Source organism: Heterodontus francisci, chromosome 38 (assembly GCF_036365525.1).
Source record: "Heterodontus francisci isolate sHetFra1 chromosome 38, sHetFra1.hap1, whole genome shotgun sequence".
Classification (NCBI taxonomy): domain Eukaryota; kingdom Metazoa; phylum Chordata; class Chondrichthyes; order Heterodontiformes; family Heterodontidae; genus Heterodontus; species Heterodontus francisci.
The window spans coordinates 35948194-35966992 of NC_090408.1; the positions used below are offsets into that span (position 1 = coordinate 35948194).

Below are 18799 nucleotides of genomic sequence, written 5' to 3' on the forward strand. Positions count from 1 at the left end.
GACTGCACCATCTGAAAGACAGCTAATTTCATACATGAAGGATGTACTATTCCACTCCAATGCTGAGCTAAACAGTGAAGGGGTACAGACAGGCTGGAGCTCAAATGGAGTCCAGCCATCCATGGGATTCAACTGGATAAAGACCAAATTCTGAAAATCAGAAATAAAACAGGAATGGCTAGGAAAGCTCTCAAGTTTTCAGTTCTGAAGAGTGCATTATACACCCAAAATGTCAACCTGTTGTATTGAGCGATGCTGACTGACCACCTGTACAATTCCTGGTTTGAACTCCAGATTCCCAAATTTCATTATTCAAATAATAAGAACAGAAGGCAAATATTTAAGAGTGTAAGGTACATACTTCAAGGACAAGACATGTTGGAATCCGTTTGGAGGTAGTACAGAACTACATGAGGCTGAAGCTAAAGTGTTTAATCAACCACATTTGATGTTAAATGTAATATTCTCAGCACATTCTACCTGACATATGTGAGAATTTAAGGGATAATTCCATTCTGTACTCAACAGCAGATATCTTCTGGGGTTGGAAGGCTCCCACAGTCAAATCATATGATTTGAAATAGTGTTATTTTACTTTATAATCTGGACTGCAGGTTTTCCATAGCTGCACTTACAATGGAATAGTATACTCTTTATACATTATAATTAATTTGTATAATGTAAAATTTATCATGGCCACACATATAAATAAAGAAAAGAACAAAGAACAGTACAGCACAGGAACAGGCCATTCGGCCCTCCAAGCCTGCGCCGAACTTGATGCCTGCCTAAACTAAAACCTTCTGTAATAAATACAGTCTGTATTTGACAATGTACAATATTACAGTAACACTAGTGCACATCTGGATATGGAATATCCAAGGTCGCAATATGACAGTACATTGTAATGGCACAGTGTAGATTTTTTTTTAAATTGAGAAATTGCTTAAGGGTACAGGACAAGAGCAGGAGAAAAGATAGCATAAATCAAGAGATACTGATGAAATGATGCGAAGCTTACGTTTCTAAAAAATAATCCTGCAGAGTGTAGAAGGAAGACCAAGAGAAAGGAAGCGCCACAGTTTAACATATGAACATATGAATTAGGAGGAGTAAGCCATTCGGCCCCTCGAGCCTGCTCTGCCATTTGATATCATGGTTGATCTGATTGCGGCCTCAACTCTACTTTCCTGTCTACCTGCAATAACCTTTGACTCCCTTGTAAATCAAGAATCTATCCAATTCAGCCTTAAAAATATTCAGACACTGCATCCACTGCTCTCTGGGGAAGGGAATTCTACAGACCCTCAGAGAAAAAAAATTTCCTCATCTCGGTCTTAAATGGGAGACCTGTAATTTTTTTAACTGCATCCCCTAGTTCTAGTCTCTCCCACAAGGGGAAACATCCTCTCAGCATCCACCCCATCAAGCCCCCTCAGGATCTTATATGTTTCAATAAGATCACCTCTCATTCTTCCAAACTCCAATGGACACAGGCCCAACCTGTTCAACCTTTCCTCATAAGATAGCCCCTTCATCCCAGGAATCAGTCGAGTGAACCTTCTCTGAACCGCATCTAATGCGATTACATCTTAAGTAAGGAGACCAAAAACGTACACAGTCCTCCAGATGTGGTCTCACCAATGCCCTGTACAACTGTAGCAAAACTTCCATACTTTTATAATCCATCCCGCTTGCAATAAATAACATTCCATTTGCCTTCCTAATCACTTGTTGTACCTGCATAACATTTTCTGAATTGGGAACCAGGGCACCGCAGATCCCTCTGTACTTCGGAGTTCTGCAATCTCTCTCCATTTTCTATTCTTCCTCCCAAAGTGGAATAGTTCACAATTTCCCACATTATACTCCATCTACCATATTTTTGTTCACTCACCTAACCTATCTAAATCCTTTTCTAGACTCTATGCCCTCTTCACAACTGACTCTCCTCCCTATCTTTGTATCATCAGAAAATTTAGCAACCATACATTTGGTCCCTTCATCCAAATCACTGATATAGATTGTAAATAGTTAAGGTCCCATGACTGATCCTGTGGCACTCCAACAGTTACAGCTTGCAAACCAAACATGCCTCTTTTATCCCTACTCTCTGTTTCGTGTTAGCTAACCAATCCTCTATCCATGCTACACCATGAGCTCTTATTTTTGTGTAGTAACCTTTGATGTACACCTTATCAAATGTCTTTTGGAAATCATTTTGAGAATGATTTACAGTAGGAAATAGGGTGTTGAGTTTCTATTTCAATGCAGGAAGGCCTGAATAAGAGGGGAGCTCATGCAATAATTTGCCACTTGGCAGATACCTAATCCTGGTTGTTATTTTAGTGGATTACCAGTGCAAAGCCAGCATTTAGTGAAAGCTATTGCTCCCAACAGTCATCAGAAAGGCACCAGTTTTCTTGCTGTTATTTTGAATCACCTTTTCCTCCAAGACTTTACTTCTTTCTCTCTTCAAATTATAGAATACAGCACAGGAGGTGACCAATCAGCAAGCACATCTTGTTTGTGCCATCTCTTTGTTAAAGATATCCAATTAATCGCACTCCCTTTTATTCTACACCCTTCTCCAAACTATTAGTTCCACCAGAAGAAAATATGCGTTTACCTAGCATTAAATTGCTGAATGCCTACCTGCCATTACAAGGTTTTATATGGACATGAAAAATTGCAATATCCACTTCAAGCACTGGATGGCATTGCACATTAAATAAGCATAACTTGCTTTCTAATGAATCACAGAGCCACCCTGTGGCAAGAATAAACAACTTCAACGACTTTTATTTCAATTTTCTCCTCTCAAATGAACTCTCTGGTAGTGTGACAATGCACAGCAGCTTTCTAATACCTTGCCCAAGGCGCTATTTATTTTTACTCGTGCAAGTGTCAGAGGCTATTCTACTATGCTGGGGGGAGCATCACCATCAAACCCATTCATGTCCTCAACTAACATTCACACTTAACAGCAGGGGTACTTTGATAGTGACCAGAAGTAGGAGCTTTAGCTGAATACCACTCCTTCCCAACCTCAGGAATACTGAAGCCAGCTATACCATCTTAATCACTACCCTAGCCAAGATCAGTTAAACTTCGCATAGGTCAACATCAAACTTGGGGCCTCCTGGTCTGAATGGCTCACTGCTAGAAGACAGTAACTTTCTCACTCACTAAGCACAATGCTTTTAAGATGTCTGCAAATGCGACATGAAGTCCTGTGACATTGATCACAAGTCGTGGGAGTCAGTTGCCAGTGATCGCCAGAGCTGGCGGGCAGCCATAAAGGCGGGGTTAAAGTGTGGCAAGTCAAAGAGACTGAGCAGTTGGCAAGAAAAAAGACAGAAATGCAAGGGGAGAGCCAACTGTGTAACAGCCCCGACAACCAATTTTATCTGCAGCACCTGTGGAAGAGTCCGCCACTCTAGAATTGGCTTTTATAGCCACTCCAGGCACTGCTTCACAAACCACTGACCACCTCCAGGCGCTTACCCATTGTCTCTCGAGACAAGGAGGCCAAAGAAGAAGCAGCACGATGGAAAACATCATCGCTTTTAGACCAAAAACAGTGCGTCTCATATCAATGGCATTTTTGACCTCAGCATTCTATTATGACCCGTGTCTGTTTGTAAATAGGAAGAAACCTTTTCCTTTAGCGGAGGTGTCAATAACCAGGGGGCACAGACTTAAGGTAAGAGGCAGGAGGTTTAGAGGGGATTTGAGGAAAAACATTTTCACCCAGAGGGTGGTTGGAATCTGGAACACACTGCCTGAAGGGGTGGTAAAGGCAGGAACCCTCACAACATTTAAGTAGTATTTAGATGAGCACTTGAAATGCCATAGCATACAAGGCTATAGGTTCTTGATGGCCGGCACGGACACAATGGGCTGAAGGGCCTGTTTCTGTGCTGTATAACTCAGTCTACTGATTCAAGTTGTCCAAGCCACTAAAATCAAGGAACATGACAGTTATAATGATTTAGAAAACTATCAAAGTTATTGTCATTATTTAAAATGCAAGTAATACTGCTAATAAAAATGTACCATTAGGGGTTGGAAATCTTCAGGTTTTAAAACTTCAAATGACCAAGCAAGCTTACTGTTAAGCTGCTGAGCTATCAAGTGTTTGATTTCAACATCCAGCAACAAGGAGGACAAGTCAAAAGATCTCCAAGCTCGTTCTTCAGCAACATACAACAATTCTGATAATGACGGGTTCTGACATGGAAAATTTGATTGTGAAATCTAAAAGAAAAATAAGATAAAATTATCAGTGGTTGATCAAACCATAAGTTAAACAAAATAGAAAAGTGTTAGGTGTGGCTCAGTTGTTAGCACTCCCACCTCTGAGTCCAACAGTTAAGGGTTCAAGTTCCACTCTAGAGACGCGAGCACAAAAATCTAGGCTGACACTTCAGTGTAGCACTGAGGGAGTGCTGCACTATCAGAGGTGTCATGTTTAGTATGGGATGTTAAACTGAGACCCCATCTGTTCTCTTAGGTGGACGTAAAAGATCCCATGGTGCCGTTTTGAAGAAGAGCAGGGGAGTTCTAGAGTCCTGGCCAGTATTTACCCCTCAATCAACGTCATTAAAAACAGATTATCTGGTCATTATCACACTGCTGTTTGTGGGAACTTGCTGTGCATAAATTAGCTGCAATGTTTCCTACATTACAAGAGTGACTACACTTCAAAAGTACTTCATCAGTTGCAAAGCGCTTTGGGAGGTCCTGAGGTCATGAAAAGTGCTATATAAATGCAAGCCTTTCTTTCTTTAAACTGCAAGAGTGAGGCTGGTATTTAAACTAATAACACTGCCAAGAGAAACGGAACACCAAGAAAGTTTAAAAGGCATACAAAAAATGATATTGAACATAATCTCTTTTGCTTTCAGTTTTTAAGAGCAGATACACTAACTACTTCCAGAACAAACAGCTGACGGGTTAAATAACGTACAAATATTACAATATTACAACTATTACCAGCATTTATATATTGTCTTTAACATTGAAAAATGTCCCAAAGCGCTTCAGAGGTGCAATCAAAAAATGGTCGCCAAGGAGATATTGGGAGAGGTGACAAGAAGATAGGTCGAAGAAGTGGGTGTTAAGGAGAGTCTTAAAAGGTGTGGGGGGTGGGGGGCGTAGGAGAAGGGACAAAATTCCAGAGAAGGGACCTAAGCAGGAGAAGGCACATCTGTCAGTGGTGGGGTAAAGGAAGGGGATGAACAAGAGGCCACATGTACAGGTTACTCTCCAGCTTAGTAATTGCAATTCATGCAGTATCAGCTCCCTCAATGCTCAGCTGATTAACCCAATGAGTAGCTGAACCACACAGACCAGGAAGATCCCCAGTCATACTGGATCAGTAATAGCACTAAAATTAGCCTTGGCTTCTCGAGGTTAGAGAGGAAATAATTGGCCAAGGTTCTTGTTTCCAATTCATGCCTGCTTGAAGCATGGAGAGAACTGGGCTCAGCTCTGATTCTCCCCTGACAGAACTCACTTGTCCAAAGTCTCTAAAGGGCAGACACATGTGTGAGACATTAAACAGCTGCTGGGACACAGAACTGTACCCCTACAAGAGAGGGAGTTATCAGGCGAAAAAAAGTGGGGCAGTACAGAAATCATCAGGAACACGAAGATGTTTTTTTAAAAAAGGGTAAATATCCATTAAGACACGTTAACACTTAATGTACGGTAACCTGGCGAAGCTGAATACATAAATACCTCTTTAAGGGGACAGTGATGTGACTCGGCTAATATCTCCTGGTAGATATCTCTTGTTGGTTTTGTTACTAAATTCCACCTAGTATAGTTCAGAACAGAATTGAAAAATATCCCAATGACCCCAGTATCACTGCCACACATTAGTATGTGCTGCACTGTGAGAAAGCGAGGGCAGAATCTACAATATAAAGAGAAAAAGAGATGAGTGACTTCTTATAAACCAATGGCAGTTTAGTAACGAGTTTCTTTTAACTTGCCCCAATTAATAACTGTCCCAACTTTCTACAAAAGGTATAACTAAAGGAATGGAATATGAAGCAAAGATAACAGACATTGTGTATTTATCAAAAGTATAACTGTCATAGCTAACTATGTGTTTACAAAATCCAGATCACAATCAATGCTTAAAAGCAGACATTTCAGAACAATTGTACAGCAGAGAAGGGAAGAGGAGAAAAAATCATTTACAAAGTTAAGTAGGTACATCAATAGAAGCTGCTCTGAATGATCACACAACTTCTTCCTGGATTTATAGTATCCAGGTCTAACAGAGGAGAGGGACAGAAAACATATTATAAAATTACTAAGATATGCAATTAAGAAATACATTTATACATGGTGTAATGAGCAGCTTCAGGGTTCACCAAAAGGTAGGGGAAAAAAAAGTAGAATCAGTTCCATTGATGATTTTGGACAAGTCATTTGGACGAACTTCCTGAAAAAGCAAGAGGCAGAAACCCTCATCGCATTTATTTATTTTATTTTTATTTTATTTAGAGATACAGCACTGAAACAGGCCCTTCGGCCCACCGAGTCTGTGCCGACCAACAACCACCCATTTATACTAACCCTACAGTAATCCCATATTCCCCATCACCTACCTACACTAGGGGCAATTTACAGTGGCCAATTTACCTATCACCTGCAAGTCTTTTGGCTGTGGGAGGAAACCGGAGCACCCGGTGAAAACCCACGTGGTCACAGGGAGAACTTGCAAACTCCGCACAGGCAGTTCCCAGAATTGAACCCGGGTCCCTGGAGCTGTGAGGCTGCGGTGCTAACCACTGTGCACTTGGATATGCACTTGTGGTGCCATAACCTACAGACCAAGAGTTGGAGGGTGGGATTAGACTGGATAGCTCTTTTCCAGCCAGCACAGACACGATGGGTCAAATGGCCTCCTCCTGTGTCATAAATACTTATATTTCTAACTACTTTGCAAATTTTTGGGGGGAAAAAAAAGACACCTGGCATGTTTATACTGAAACTTTTTTTTAAAATGCCATATCCAAAAGGGAGGGTAAGCGAAAGAGACAGAGAGAGAGAGCGCAAGAGCGAGAGAAAGGGAGAAGTGAAAAAGACAGCATTGTCTGAGTTTATTTTGTATAACTACTGATGCAGTCAAGCACATAACCAAGAGGGCATCAAGGCATTCACATAGACCATCGCCTGAACAGTTGTTCTTAGAATAAAACAGGATGCACTAGTCCCTTGCAAAATTATTGCAGATTTAAATAACATCTACCATAGGCAAAACAATATTGAAAATACCAAAACAAAATGCTACATAAGGCACCGTCCACGAGCTCTGCCTATACACTGCTCTGCAGAATATCAACTGCTGGGATATATTTCAAGTACTTAACATATTTCAAAGTCTAAGAGGGTTTAATAAAACCCTTGATATTCTGCTGCATGCCAGACTCCAACCAAAAACATATTTTATTAATATATCCATCGTCTTGGTGCACACTGGTTAAACTGACAATACAGATCAGAAGGCAATAAGGAAATAATGAAGAAACACAGACAGCCCTTCAAGATACAAAATTACAGGAAAACAATCTGTATATTTGCAATTTGATATACATACTAAATGTATCTACATAAATATATACATACACACAAATTTACCTTTGTATAAGTGTTTCTACAACGTGAACTAACCACAAATAATTGGACAAATTCAGGTTATACTTGAACAACAGACTGATGTATATATTGCAACTGGGAGAGAAGCGCTGATATTCCGTACTAAGTCTGGAAAATTCTTTGACCACCAAAGTACTCCTCAGGCAGCAGCAAAGCATGACGTGTGGAAAATGGTCAGATGCCTTCAAGTGCAAGTGGGCATCATGGATCTACAAAGAAAAATTCCATAAGCTTCATATAGAATGAGAAGCATCAGGGTTATTATATATTTACTTTCAACTTTTCTAGAGTTTTCAGCTTTATGTTACTGTCTATTAATAAATAAAGCAAAGCAAACCAACCCCCCCCACCAAGCCCCAAAGATTTGGAGTTATTAATTCTGTCAGACATGGTGTCACTATGTCACTAAACCAGATGGATTGTGGTGATTGACTATTGACTATCAAGAATTAAATAAGGCCACGCCCTTGACAGCACTTACCGTTGCTACAAGCCCTGCAACGTTAATGAGGCAGTTCACACAGTCTAAGTGGTTTACCATGTTGGATATTAGTAATGGGTTCTGGTCCATACCACTGGCACAAAAGTGTCAATATAAATTTGCGTTTACGTTCCAGGAACTACACCTGGATGTGTCTCCCTCAGGGATTTCATAATAGTTCATCAATATTCCACCAGCGGTTAGCAAAAGGGTTAAGTCCTTTTTCCCGATCAGAATGTTTGACCCAATATGTGGATGACCTATTACTCCAAACGGAGAGAAAGGAAGAGCATTTAGAGCTACTGGAGGAACTCCTTCAAAAAGGTCGGAGTGAAAGTTAACCCAAAAAAGGCACAGATATTGAAAGAAAAGGTTTCTTATTTGGGAATAGTGATAACACAGGGAAAGCACGAGATAGAGCAAAAGCGAGTACAGACAATCCTCGAACTCCCCCTACCGCAAGATATTAAAGCTCTAAGATCATTTTTGGGCCTTGCTGGGTATTGCAGGAACCATATTGATGGATTTGCCTTAAAGGCAGCCCCTTTATATGATCTCCTGAAAAAGAACTCCGAATGGGTATGGGCACCAGAGTGTACGTCAGCAGTTGCAGAATTAAACCAGGCACTAGCCAGAGCCCCAGCGCTACAGGTGCCGGACCCATCCCTACCCTTTGCCCTCAAGATTGCTGCCACAGATACTACCTTATCAGTGGTATTGCTTCAGGAAAAACATGGTCGATTTTGTCCAGTGGCGTACGCTTAACATCAAAAGAACGAGCTTTTACAGTGTGTGAGAAGCATTTGCTGGCTGTCTTCTGGGCAGTTCAACATTTTATTTATATTATTGGACTCAGCCCCACAACTATTCTAACTGAACACACGCCTATATAGTTGTTACTGGATGGACGGCTGACAGACGGTAATGTTAGTCAGAATCGTATTGCTTGGTGGACCTTACTCTTGCAAGGCAGAGACATTTCAGTAAAAAAGGCAAGAACTACTACATGCCTGGCAGATAGTTTAATCTACCGAACCCCATGAGTGTCAGGTTTTGACAGTAAAGGCCCGCAAGGGATCTTTTGTGTCAAAATCATTGGGGGGTGTACAACCAGCACTAAAAAATTTTGTTGACGGTTCCTCTACAGTGGAGGAACCACTGGCAGACAGGATGTGGATTACATGTACAGGATCATAATGGAACACCTATTAAAGATATTGCCTTACAGTTACCCATGAGTCTAAGTGCGCAGGGCGCAGAACTAGCTGCGGTCGCTTTTGTGGTGACACATCCACAGATGTTTCCCCCACCAGTTAACATTTATTCTGATAGTATGTATGTGTGTAACAGTTTAACCAAGTACCTACCTCTGTGGGAAACCTTTGCCGTCTGCCCCCTTACTGCAGAGGATAGTAAATGCAGCAAGGGGAAGGTCAGTACGGGATCATTAAAGTAAAGGCTCATAGCAAAGAGAGTCCTGAAGGAAATAAGAGGGCCGATGAGTTAGCAAAGATGGGAGCGAAAGCAGGGAAATATTGGGATCCGAGGGGAGATGACACGAACCCCATCAGCGCAGTGATAGTCTCCCAGCTTAAGATTGAAGATCTGGTAGAGGCACAAAGCCAAGATCCCATACTAAAACAGATACAGAAGGGAGAGAAATGGCCAGAAGAGTATTCTAGATGGAAGTCAAAGATACAGACAGAGACAAGAGTGGTACTGAAGGAAGGAAAATATGTAGTGCCCATACAGGATAGAAATCAAATAATTTATCAGTGTCATGATGTACAAGGACACCAAGGGATGGAGGTTACAGCAGGTCGAATAAAGGAATTGTGTTGGTGGCTAGGAATGGGGGGAGATGTGAAGTATTATGTGGAAAACTGCTTGATTTGTGCTCAAAATAATCCAGACCAGTACGCACAGAAAGGAGAATTATGACACACACGTCCGGTAGAAGGGCTGTGGACGAATCTGCAAATCGATTATGTGGGGCTATTGCCTCCATACAGGGGAGGAATTAAACATGTATTGGTGATTATTGATACTTTCACTAAATGGGTAGAGGCTTTTCCCACAAAGAATAACACAGCATGGGTAACTGTTGATATTTTAGTGCAGCATGTTTTTACTCGATGGGGATTGCCTCGAAGCATAGAATCAAATCAAGGGTCTCACTTCACTGCTGAAGTGATGCATAGTGTGACGACTATGTTGGGGATTGATCAGAAATTCCATATAGCCTATCGCCCTCAGTCAAGTGGGATAGTAGAAGAATGAACAGGACTTTAAAGGGAATGTTGAGAAAGACAGTGCAGCAAAATAATTCAACCTGGTATAAGGTCCTTCCCAACATCCTGATGGTAAACAGAAACACGGTATCCAGCTCGACTGGATTTACCCCCCCATGCCCTAATGACGGGACGACAAATGCGAGGGATAGAAACATTGTTGGGGTTAGATCTTTCTGAACCTGAGATAACTGCCCTAACCCATGAGAAATTTATGAATCAGTTATTGGAGCACTTGCGGGCAAGTCAAAAGATAGCAAACATACAAATGGGGTGGAAATGAAAACAGAGTAAGGCATATTTTGATGGAAAGATAAAGATGGTAGAACGAGATGTGGGGTAACAAGTTATGGTCTGAATCCAACAGACAGGAACTTTCTTGTCCCCAAAATACATTGGGCCATACTGTATCGTGGATAAAGCCAGCCTGTCGGTGTACAAGGTAATGATGGAGAAGGACAGGGCACGCTGGTACCATGTGAACCAACTTAAACTATTCGGAAAACAGAATAGCCATCAACTCCATGTACAGTTAGACGCACTAGCAGAGGTAGAGATGGGTCAAGTGGGAAACGCTCCTGCCCATGGAGGAAACAGACAGGATCAGAGTCCTCAGTTCTTAGAGGATGATATGGAAAACTTAAGTTTTGCATTCCAGAGAATGGTTCTAGAGGACCCAGGGGAAGCCACTTCCTCTGGAGCCACAGAAGCTGAGAAAGGTAGCATCAAAACAGAGAGATTAAATGTGGAACCAGCTGTCCGTTCAAAAAAGAAGCAGCTTAAACCACAGCTTCAGACAGAGTGGAGGCGAATGGGGAAACCAGAGGGTCGTGGTCCGTCAGAACAAGGGGTATGGGGTCGATTAATCCGCATAAGTGACGAGTTTGACCCAGCTGGGGTACACTAATCAGAACTGTAAATAAGAGTAGGTGTTATCTTGATCTTACAGGTAACAGAATGAAACCTTGGCATCTATCGCTCGTGATATCAACGCATTGAAGGAGGATGACAGACCGTATAACATCAAGTGCTGCAACGGGAACTGGTTCGGAGGAGGACATCCAGATGACAACGTCCGACCAATAGAAGTACATGGCAACTACCAGGGGCTACGGGGAGTTGCATATGGGGACGCGGAGTGGGGCAGGCGGTAGGCTTCTGTTGTAAATGTTACTATCGGATAGTGGGTATGTATTGAATGTCCAAAGGGAACCACCTTACGGGACCCAACAGGGGGCCCCAAATTTCCTGTATGGGAATGCAATGATAAAAACTGTAAGAACCGATCGCTGTGTGTAAAGCCACACAGTGATAGGGTCTATTGGCTCCAACGTGTTGGGAAAGGTAAAGGAAAGCTCCTACTCCACATCGTGAACCTAAACGGGCTAGAAGCTCCAACCATCACGGTTAACCCCACATCCGAATTACTAACGAGTAGGGTTACAGTCCAGCAGCCACAAGTGACTGATCTCCCATGCCCTGCCTTAACTGCAGGACCAGAAAATGGACTTGCGATAATAAAAACTAATAAAATTGTATATGATAATATACAGCATGAGTTGGTACCAGTAATATTAAATATCTCAGATATCCAGCTACCTGGCTGGTGCCCTAAGACCCGAGAGTTGTATAAAAGGTACGACTGCAAAAATTGCTGAGACATGAATTTGGTAATGAGGGAATAATAAAGGGAAAGAGACGTAAATGTAGTTTAGTGAATGACATAGCCACAGTCATTAATACAGGAACTTCAATTGTTAATACTATAGATTTGGAAAATGTGGATCAGAAGGTTAGAACTCTCAGTCAGCTAGTAAAGGATATTTTGAAAAAGGAACAAAAAGAGAGTGGTGTAGCTAAAGTAGGACAGGATCTGACGAAAACAGTGACAGGACTGGTGAGAGTACTAGAAGGTCATGCTGATACTATTAATGATATAATAGAAAAGGTAAAGGAGGTCCATGACATTGCAAATAAAAGTGTTTGCAGTACATATGGTTCGTGGATGTTAGAACAAACAAGAACATTTGAGGCAAATTGATGCGGGACAGGTACCAGTTTGGATCAATGACACCCAGTTGGAGTACTTAGCTAGTCACACAAATGATAAAATTACCAGGTGCCAACTCAAAAAACTTGTTAAGGTATGGAAAGGTCAGGAGCGTGTAAGTACAAGATCTATGAATATTGGGAATACCTGTAATTCTGAGAGATAAGTTAGGGATACAATTATACAAAGTAGAAAATATAGGGGTGATAAGGGGAAAAGATTACCTAAAATATCATGATATTTTACCCTATGTTGTAGAAATTGGAAAAGAGGTAGTTGGAATAACATTGTCTGAGTGCAGTCTGGAAAACCAGGTGGTCATATGTCCTCGTCCTATATATAAAACAGCAGAATCAAAATTTGGATTTAATGCCACTGTAAATTGCACCATGGAGACTAGGAAAACATTGTCAGAGCTAACCCATGTGGCCTATACAGGAAAGGGGAGATATTGTTAAACCACTACAGCGGAGGAGTACCAATACGGACATAACCGGACTTGTCCGGTGAGCAACAGTACATTTTGCTTCAACCCACAAATACCAACCCAAGTAGGGAAGATGGAGTTGGTAGACATACATAAACGAAAGACAGAAACGATAACTGTGACAGAAAGTATTAAGGATTTGATAAATTACCTCCGGAAATATGAATAAACTATTCAGTCATTGCCCACGCGCTTGGGTGAAGAGAGACAGCAGCTAGAAGCCATTGTTGTAGTGTACTACAATCTGGAACAACAGTCAAAGATGCTACAAGATGAGATTGATGAGATAAACGATTCTACCTGGTGGGAGGACTTATGGAACTGGGGGTCAAATGTGCAGATACACCCCTGGTTTAGAATTATCTCCCATGTCCTGATAGTGGTTTTGGGTATCATGGTGATATATGTGATATACTTATTTTGGAAACTTAAGAAATTAATTAGGCAATGTGAGAGGATGTTGGACAGCTACCCAAAAGGCAATCAGTATTCGAACTTGCTCTATAAAAGGATAGGCAATTAGTTATGCCACACAAGGGTAATTGTATAACCTATTCATATATACTTAAAATGAATCAATGATCAACATAAATCAACTAAAGAATGAAATTGCGACTGTATTATGTTCGCACAATTGATTGATGATGTAATAGTGATGTTTAAATTGTGCTTTCTTCAATATTACACTGCTTATGCTTCTGCTTTGAAAATGAAATTGTAAATGCACAAGTGTACTACCTAAGAGACATGAGTGTGTGATCCCTTGGGCATAGCCCTGCAGGATCAAAGGGGGGACTGTAGACTCAGTAAAAACACATAAGAACTTAGTTGAAACAATGGGGATAGTCACACAACAATGAACAGTGTGTTAAAGCATAAGGGGGCTGGGTAGCAAGGGGCCACAGCACACAGATGGCTGAGGAATTGTAGACAGTGTAAAGACATATTGATGATCCCAGACACTGCATATAGCAGATAAAGGAGTCATCATGGACACCTGATATGATTAAACTCATAATAGATAATGGGAAACTGTAAAATGTTGAACAGGTTCTCACTCAACCAAATAAGGAATTATGTCATTATACCAGACCTCTATGAGTAAGAGGGGAGGGTCTTGGAAACGAGATTTAACCGCTGACTGAAACTGAGGAAGGTACGAGAACTCTAGGGAAGAACACTCGAGAAGATACCCTGAGCCAGGGGCTCAGAGAAGAGCAGCCACAAGTCCAAGACTGATCTTGACGGGTAGTATGCTGTACAAGTAGTGAGAGCTTGTACTTTGATGAGATTTGATACTGTACAAGTCGTGAGAGCTTGTATTTGATGATTTAGTGTGTGAATAATATTGATATACCTTTCACCAATCGGATTCCGCAGATTCTTTAAGAGTACAGTGCATGTTAGGCACAACAGCACTTGACCACTTAACCCTCAAGACTATATATAAAGTTATAATTTCAGCAGGTGGCTCATCTTTCCCCACCCACCACTTTCAACTATCACATTTACACCACACTGTCTTACAGTGTCACTTACATATGCAAAGATATACCTGTGAGCTAGGAGGTTTAGTTCAGGATTACCAGATACAGATGTACAGCCATCCTTCAACCTAATGGTACACATCTTGGACAACCAGCAGATACATTGAAACTACTTCCAGTGCAGGCCACCTTCAGCTCTACAATTTACCTTTCCAGATGAAAGAGGATACAGTCTATTATAAACTGCACAGGGGAGATCGGGAGAAAAACTGGAGGGAAATTTTTTTTAAAAACAAATATTTATACCTCCACTTGTGCTCCAGGCCGTAAACCACGTCCACAATTTACTACTTGTTGGTAGGCCACACAAAGACCAAATTTGCCATCCAGCTCATAAAGACCTGCTGTAATGTTTAACACCTTACTTATCACACCCTAAAGTTGAAGAGAGAGAAATTAATAAACTAGTTAACACTTCAGTAACACAATCTTCCCAGGCAATAGGGTTTTGAATATCCAACTTACATCGTTCAAGAGGGACAGGACATGAGTTCACATCTGCAATTTAGAACACTAAGCTCCAAATTCATCATTGAAAAGCAGATCTAAGTGGAGACCAGGCACTTCCCTCACAGGAAACAATGGATAATTCAAGCGAGCAGTCACACTTAGTGGCTGCATCTTCCAGTGACCAATTTTACAAAGGAGTTGTGTTGAAGAGGCTATGGAAGGAGTTCAATCACCCACTTTCTGGGCTTTGGTGTGGGAAGACCAAAATCAAAAAACAGTGCTCTCCTGATGGCTCAGATGTTTAATGCATGTACAGCTGAGTCATGTGTATTAGTAAAGTTCCATTCTGATCTTTGGTCCCTGGTGTGTTAACCACCAGCAGGGGCTGAAATAGGATGCTACACTTTGCCTCAGCACTTCTGAGTTACAGAGAAAAACTGGCAGGACTCTCATTTCAGACAGCTGTCTAGCAAACCTTGGGGACATCAAGCTGAGGCAGCACTGGGCTCAGCTGTGACATTCCCCATGGTTGAATGGCCTGCCAACTCTCATTGTCCAGATTCAAACAATAATGAATAATGTGTGAGTTTCTTAGAGGGTACCAACATAGTCAATTACATCAGCAGAAGAGAGCAAGAGAGAAAGTGGTGGAAATCAAAAAAACAAAGACACCTCTCCCTCAAATTGTTCTCCCCGCCCCCAAAACAGTTTAGGTTCACACCCTATAAGTGAAGAATTTGAGTGACCCTGAAGAGGTAGATTTTAAAATTAAAAAAGTCAAAATTACTCAAGCATTCAAATTAAGGAATAACATCCCCACAAACTCAAAAAAATGACAGCGTAAACTACAATTACATTAAAGACCTAATATAAGGTTTCCATTCAAAAAGAGAAGTTAATTTCCTACAGTCACATTATTTTGTACAAGACATCATGGAGGACATCACTTCAAAAGAATACAGACTTATCTTACAACCCTCTGCATATTTAACAGTATGCACCCCCACATTCATAACTAATACAAGTACTCACACGGTAAGAGCATATTTTGGACTCTCTGCTCTCAGACAGTTCTTCTATGGTATTTTGAGTCGACCAATCGACAGAAGATTTATTCTGAAAAGATTCTTCTTTAGAAGGTGATATTAGCTCACGTTTAGCAGTCTCCTTCATATTTGAAACTCGCATAAATTCTGCCAGCGTTTGTTCTTTCACAGACCCCTCATGATAAAGGTAGAAGTCAGAAGACAATGACACTACAAACACGTTATAATTGGTGCGCTGCAGGCTGGAAACGAAGACCTTTGTTACAATATATTGTTTTGAAACTTCTAAGCAGCGATGCCACATTAGTTTGACAGGAACCTAAAAAAAAACACAATCGGGGAATTCAGGCTGAAAACATCCACTATTTCTATTCAATTAAGATATACAGCAAATAACAATGCAATTCCCCCTCATCAAAACTACAAGCAACTGATTAGAAAAACTGCGACTTACAAAAACTATCCTTTCAAAGACAAAGGACAAAATGTAAGTGAGATCATGAGAATATAAGTATACATACAAAAATGTGGTGCATTTCATATTTTACAAAGCACCACAGCCCTTTTAGTTCATTTTAAAGGATTATTTGAGCACTCATAGCTGTAAAGGTAAGGAAGTACACTAGTTCCAGCAGGTGGTGTTGTCATACTATGGAATGTCCAGGCAGTCTGCATGCTATTTTACTCAGAGACCACACTGATCATGCTGAGGAGACAGAGGACATCCAATTAAAGACAATGGAAGTAAAGGAATTAGCAAAATGGAGCAAGTAATTACTCAGTTTCACTGCGGACATTGCAGAACTACTGCGAGCCAATTAGTTCAAATAGCAAGTGTGTAATCATTTATAGTAGCTGTTCAGAGGCTCAATGCTTTTAGGCTATGATTATAGATAACATGTAATACCAACTCTGTCGTGAAGCTAAAGATAATTTAGTAAATGTGCCATACATTTTGCTAAGCTGATGTATTTGGATTGAAATCTGGCTGTGCAATATTTGTAACAAACAAAATAGAATGTATGTACCAAAGTCCTGTGTCACCTCTTTGAAGGATTTTCATCTATTTAAAATGGATTAATGCCTTCATTAAGAATTTCATGCAAGTACATTAACTCCTTAAATGTCACACAGCTTTACTTGAACCCAGCTATATTTACCATTCCTACTTCCACCAATATTATGTCCTGCTACACAGACGCTGAAGCCTTCAGGCAGTAACTTGCGTGGAGTAGAGAAATCAAACTCACTCAATGCTCAAGACCAATGTATTGCCCTATGACTTACACCAGTCTAATGGGTTACAACAGATGTTTCACAATAGATACCAACACCAAACAAATGTCATTTTTCATCACTAACAGACAAGCTTTTTATTGATTTTAATGGGGGAAAAGTTTACACAAGAGCAGTGATTTGCAAATGCTTGCCCACTGAAGATGTTAAACACTAACTCCAGGGACACCTTACTGTAAGTTCTGAAAAATAGCCTCAGCTGCCCAAATGAAAACTACTGTCATTGCAGAAGCTTCTGTTTATTTACACAGCATTAGAAATAATGTGCTAATAAATCAACAAATACAGGAATTTGATGACAGATTAAACAGAAATTTGCTAAGCTTGGGAAACCTTGGCATTCCCTTGAAGGCTTCCTATTTTGAAAACTTATGATTGAAGCAAATAATTGCACAAAGTGGTAAAACTGTGAAACATCAGCTGATGATACAGAGCACAATATTTATTACACATCGGAGGCCAGTTAAAATTCTGCTAGACTTAAAAAGTATCTTATATTTCATTTAAAAACACACCTGAACTACAACTGGAAGACAAGTATCAGTTTCAAAGGAGCTGAGAAAGAAGAAGAAGAAAGTTTTCCCCCGGATATTTAAAACCGAACTGAGGCGGCTAAGTTCTCCAGCTATGTTCAGCTTCACTTTATGGCAACGAAACCTTGAAAGATCAGAATACAATTATCACATAACAAAGAGTTGCAAAAGAGAAAGAGACAATCAATATCTTCCCAAGAGAAGCAAACAAGGTCCACCATCTGTCATTTGTGACTTCATGAGTGAAGATATTGAACACTTCACACTACTGAGTCAGGCGTATTTATACAGCATGTATTACATGCAATCTTTTTGTACAATTAAAAGTCCCAATACACAGGAATCTCCCCAGTCCTCAGACCACTTTGTTGGCAGTCAAAACAAGAGGGCGTTTCAACTAATCCTATAAAATCAACCTGAGCAGTTCATATCACTTATCCATCACTTTCATCAATCTACCAGCTGTTACCTCACATTCCTTAAGCACATGATAAGTACAGGTTAAAGTTTGAGAGCTGTTGTTTTAGCAGATTAGAATACCAGTGTATATGATGTACCTCATAAACCAACAGGGCTGCCAATGAAAGATTATCACTCCCAATGGAGGAGATGTTTCATGGGATAGGATGGATGCTTTTATGTTTAAAAACTATAGCTAGGAGCAAACCCTCAGTTCCCTTGCCACTAGCTGTAGTTATAAATATAAACTGCCTCATTCATCTCGTTTCAGTGGCAGCCTACTTTTTTGTGGGTCTTGGCAGATGCTGCCAGTTCACTGGCTTTGCTTTTGCCTGCTTCAGACAGAAAGGTGAAGAGGGCAGAGTGGCATCCAGGATGGTACAATACCACTTTTCCGAAAGTGACGACAGATTGTGAAAGAAATAACAGCTGGGTGAATTGCCAGTTGAGTAGACTATCTAAATCAGAATAATGCTCCAACT

General features: G+C 40.7%; 1 protein-coding gene across 4 annotated transcripts in view; it reads right to left on the reverse strand.

The window, feature by feature from the left end:
* The window catches only part of ctc1 (CTS telomere maintenance complex component 1), an 83341-nt gene that overhangs the window by 54304 nt on the left and 10238 nt on the right, over positions 1-18799 (reverse strand). For all 4 annotated transcript variants that reach the window (XM_068018101.1, XM_068018100.1, XM_068018103.1 and 1 more), the window contains 6 exons: positions 17841-17982; positions 16016-16348; positions 14780-14908; positions 7660-7886; positions 5746-5923; positions 4060-4260 (listed from right to left, as the gene is read on the reverse strand). In XM_068018101.1, coding sequence (XP_067874202.1) covers positions 4060-4260; positions 5746-5923; positions 7660-7886; positions 14780-14908; positions 16016-16348; positions 17841-17982 — 1210 coding nt within the window. The remainder of the gene's footprint in view (positions 1-4059; positions 4261-5745; positions 5924-7659; positions 7887-14779; positions 14909-16015; positions 16349-17840; positions 17983-18799) is intronic.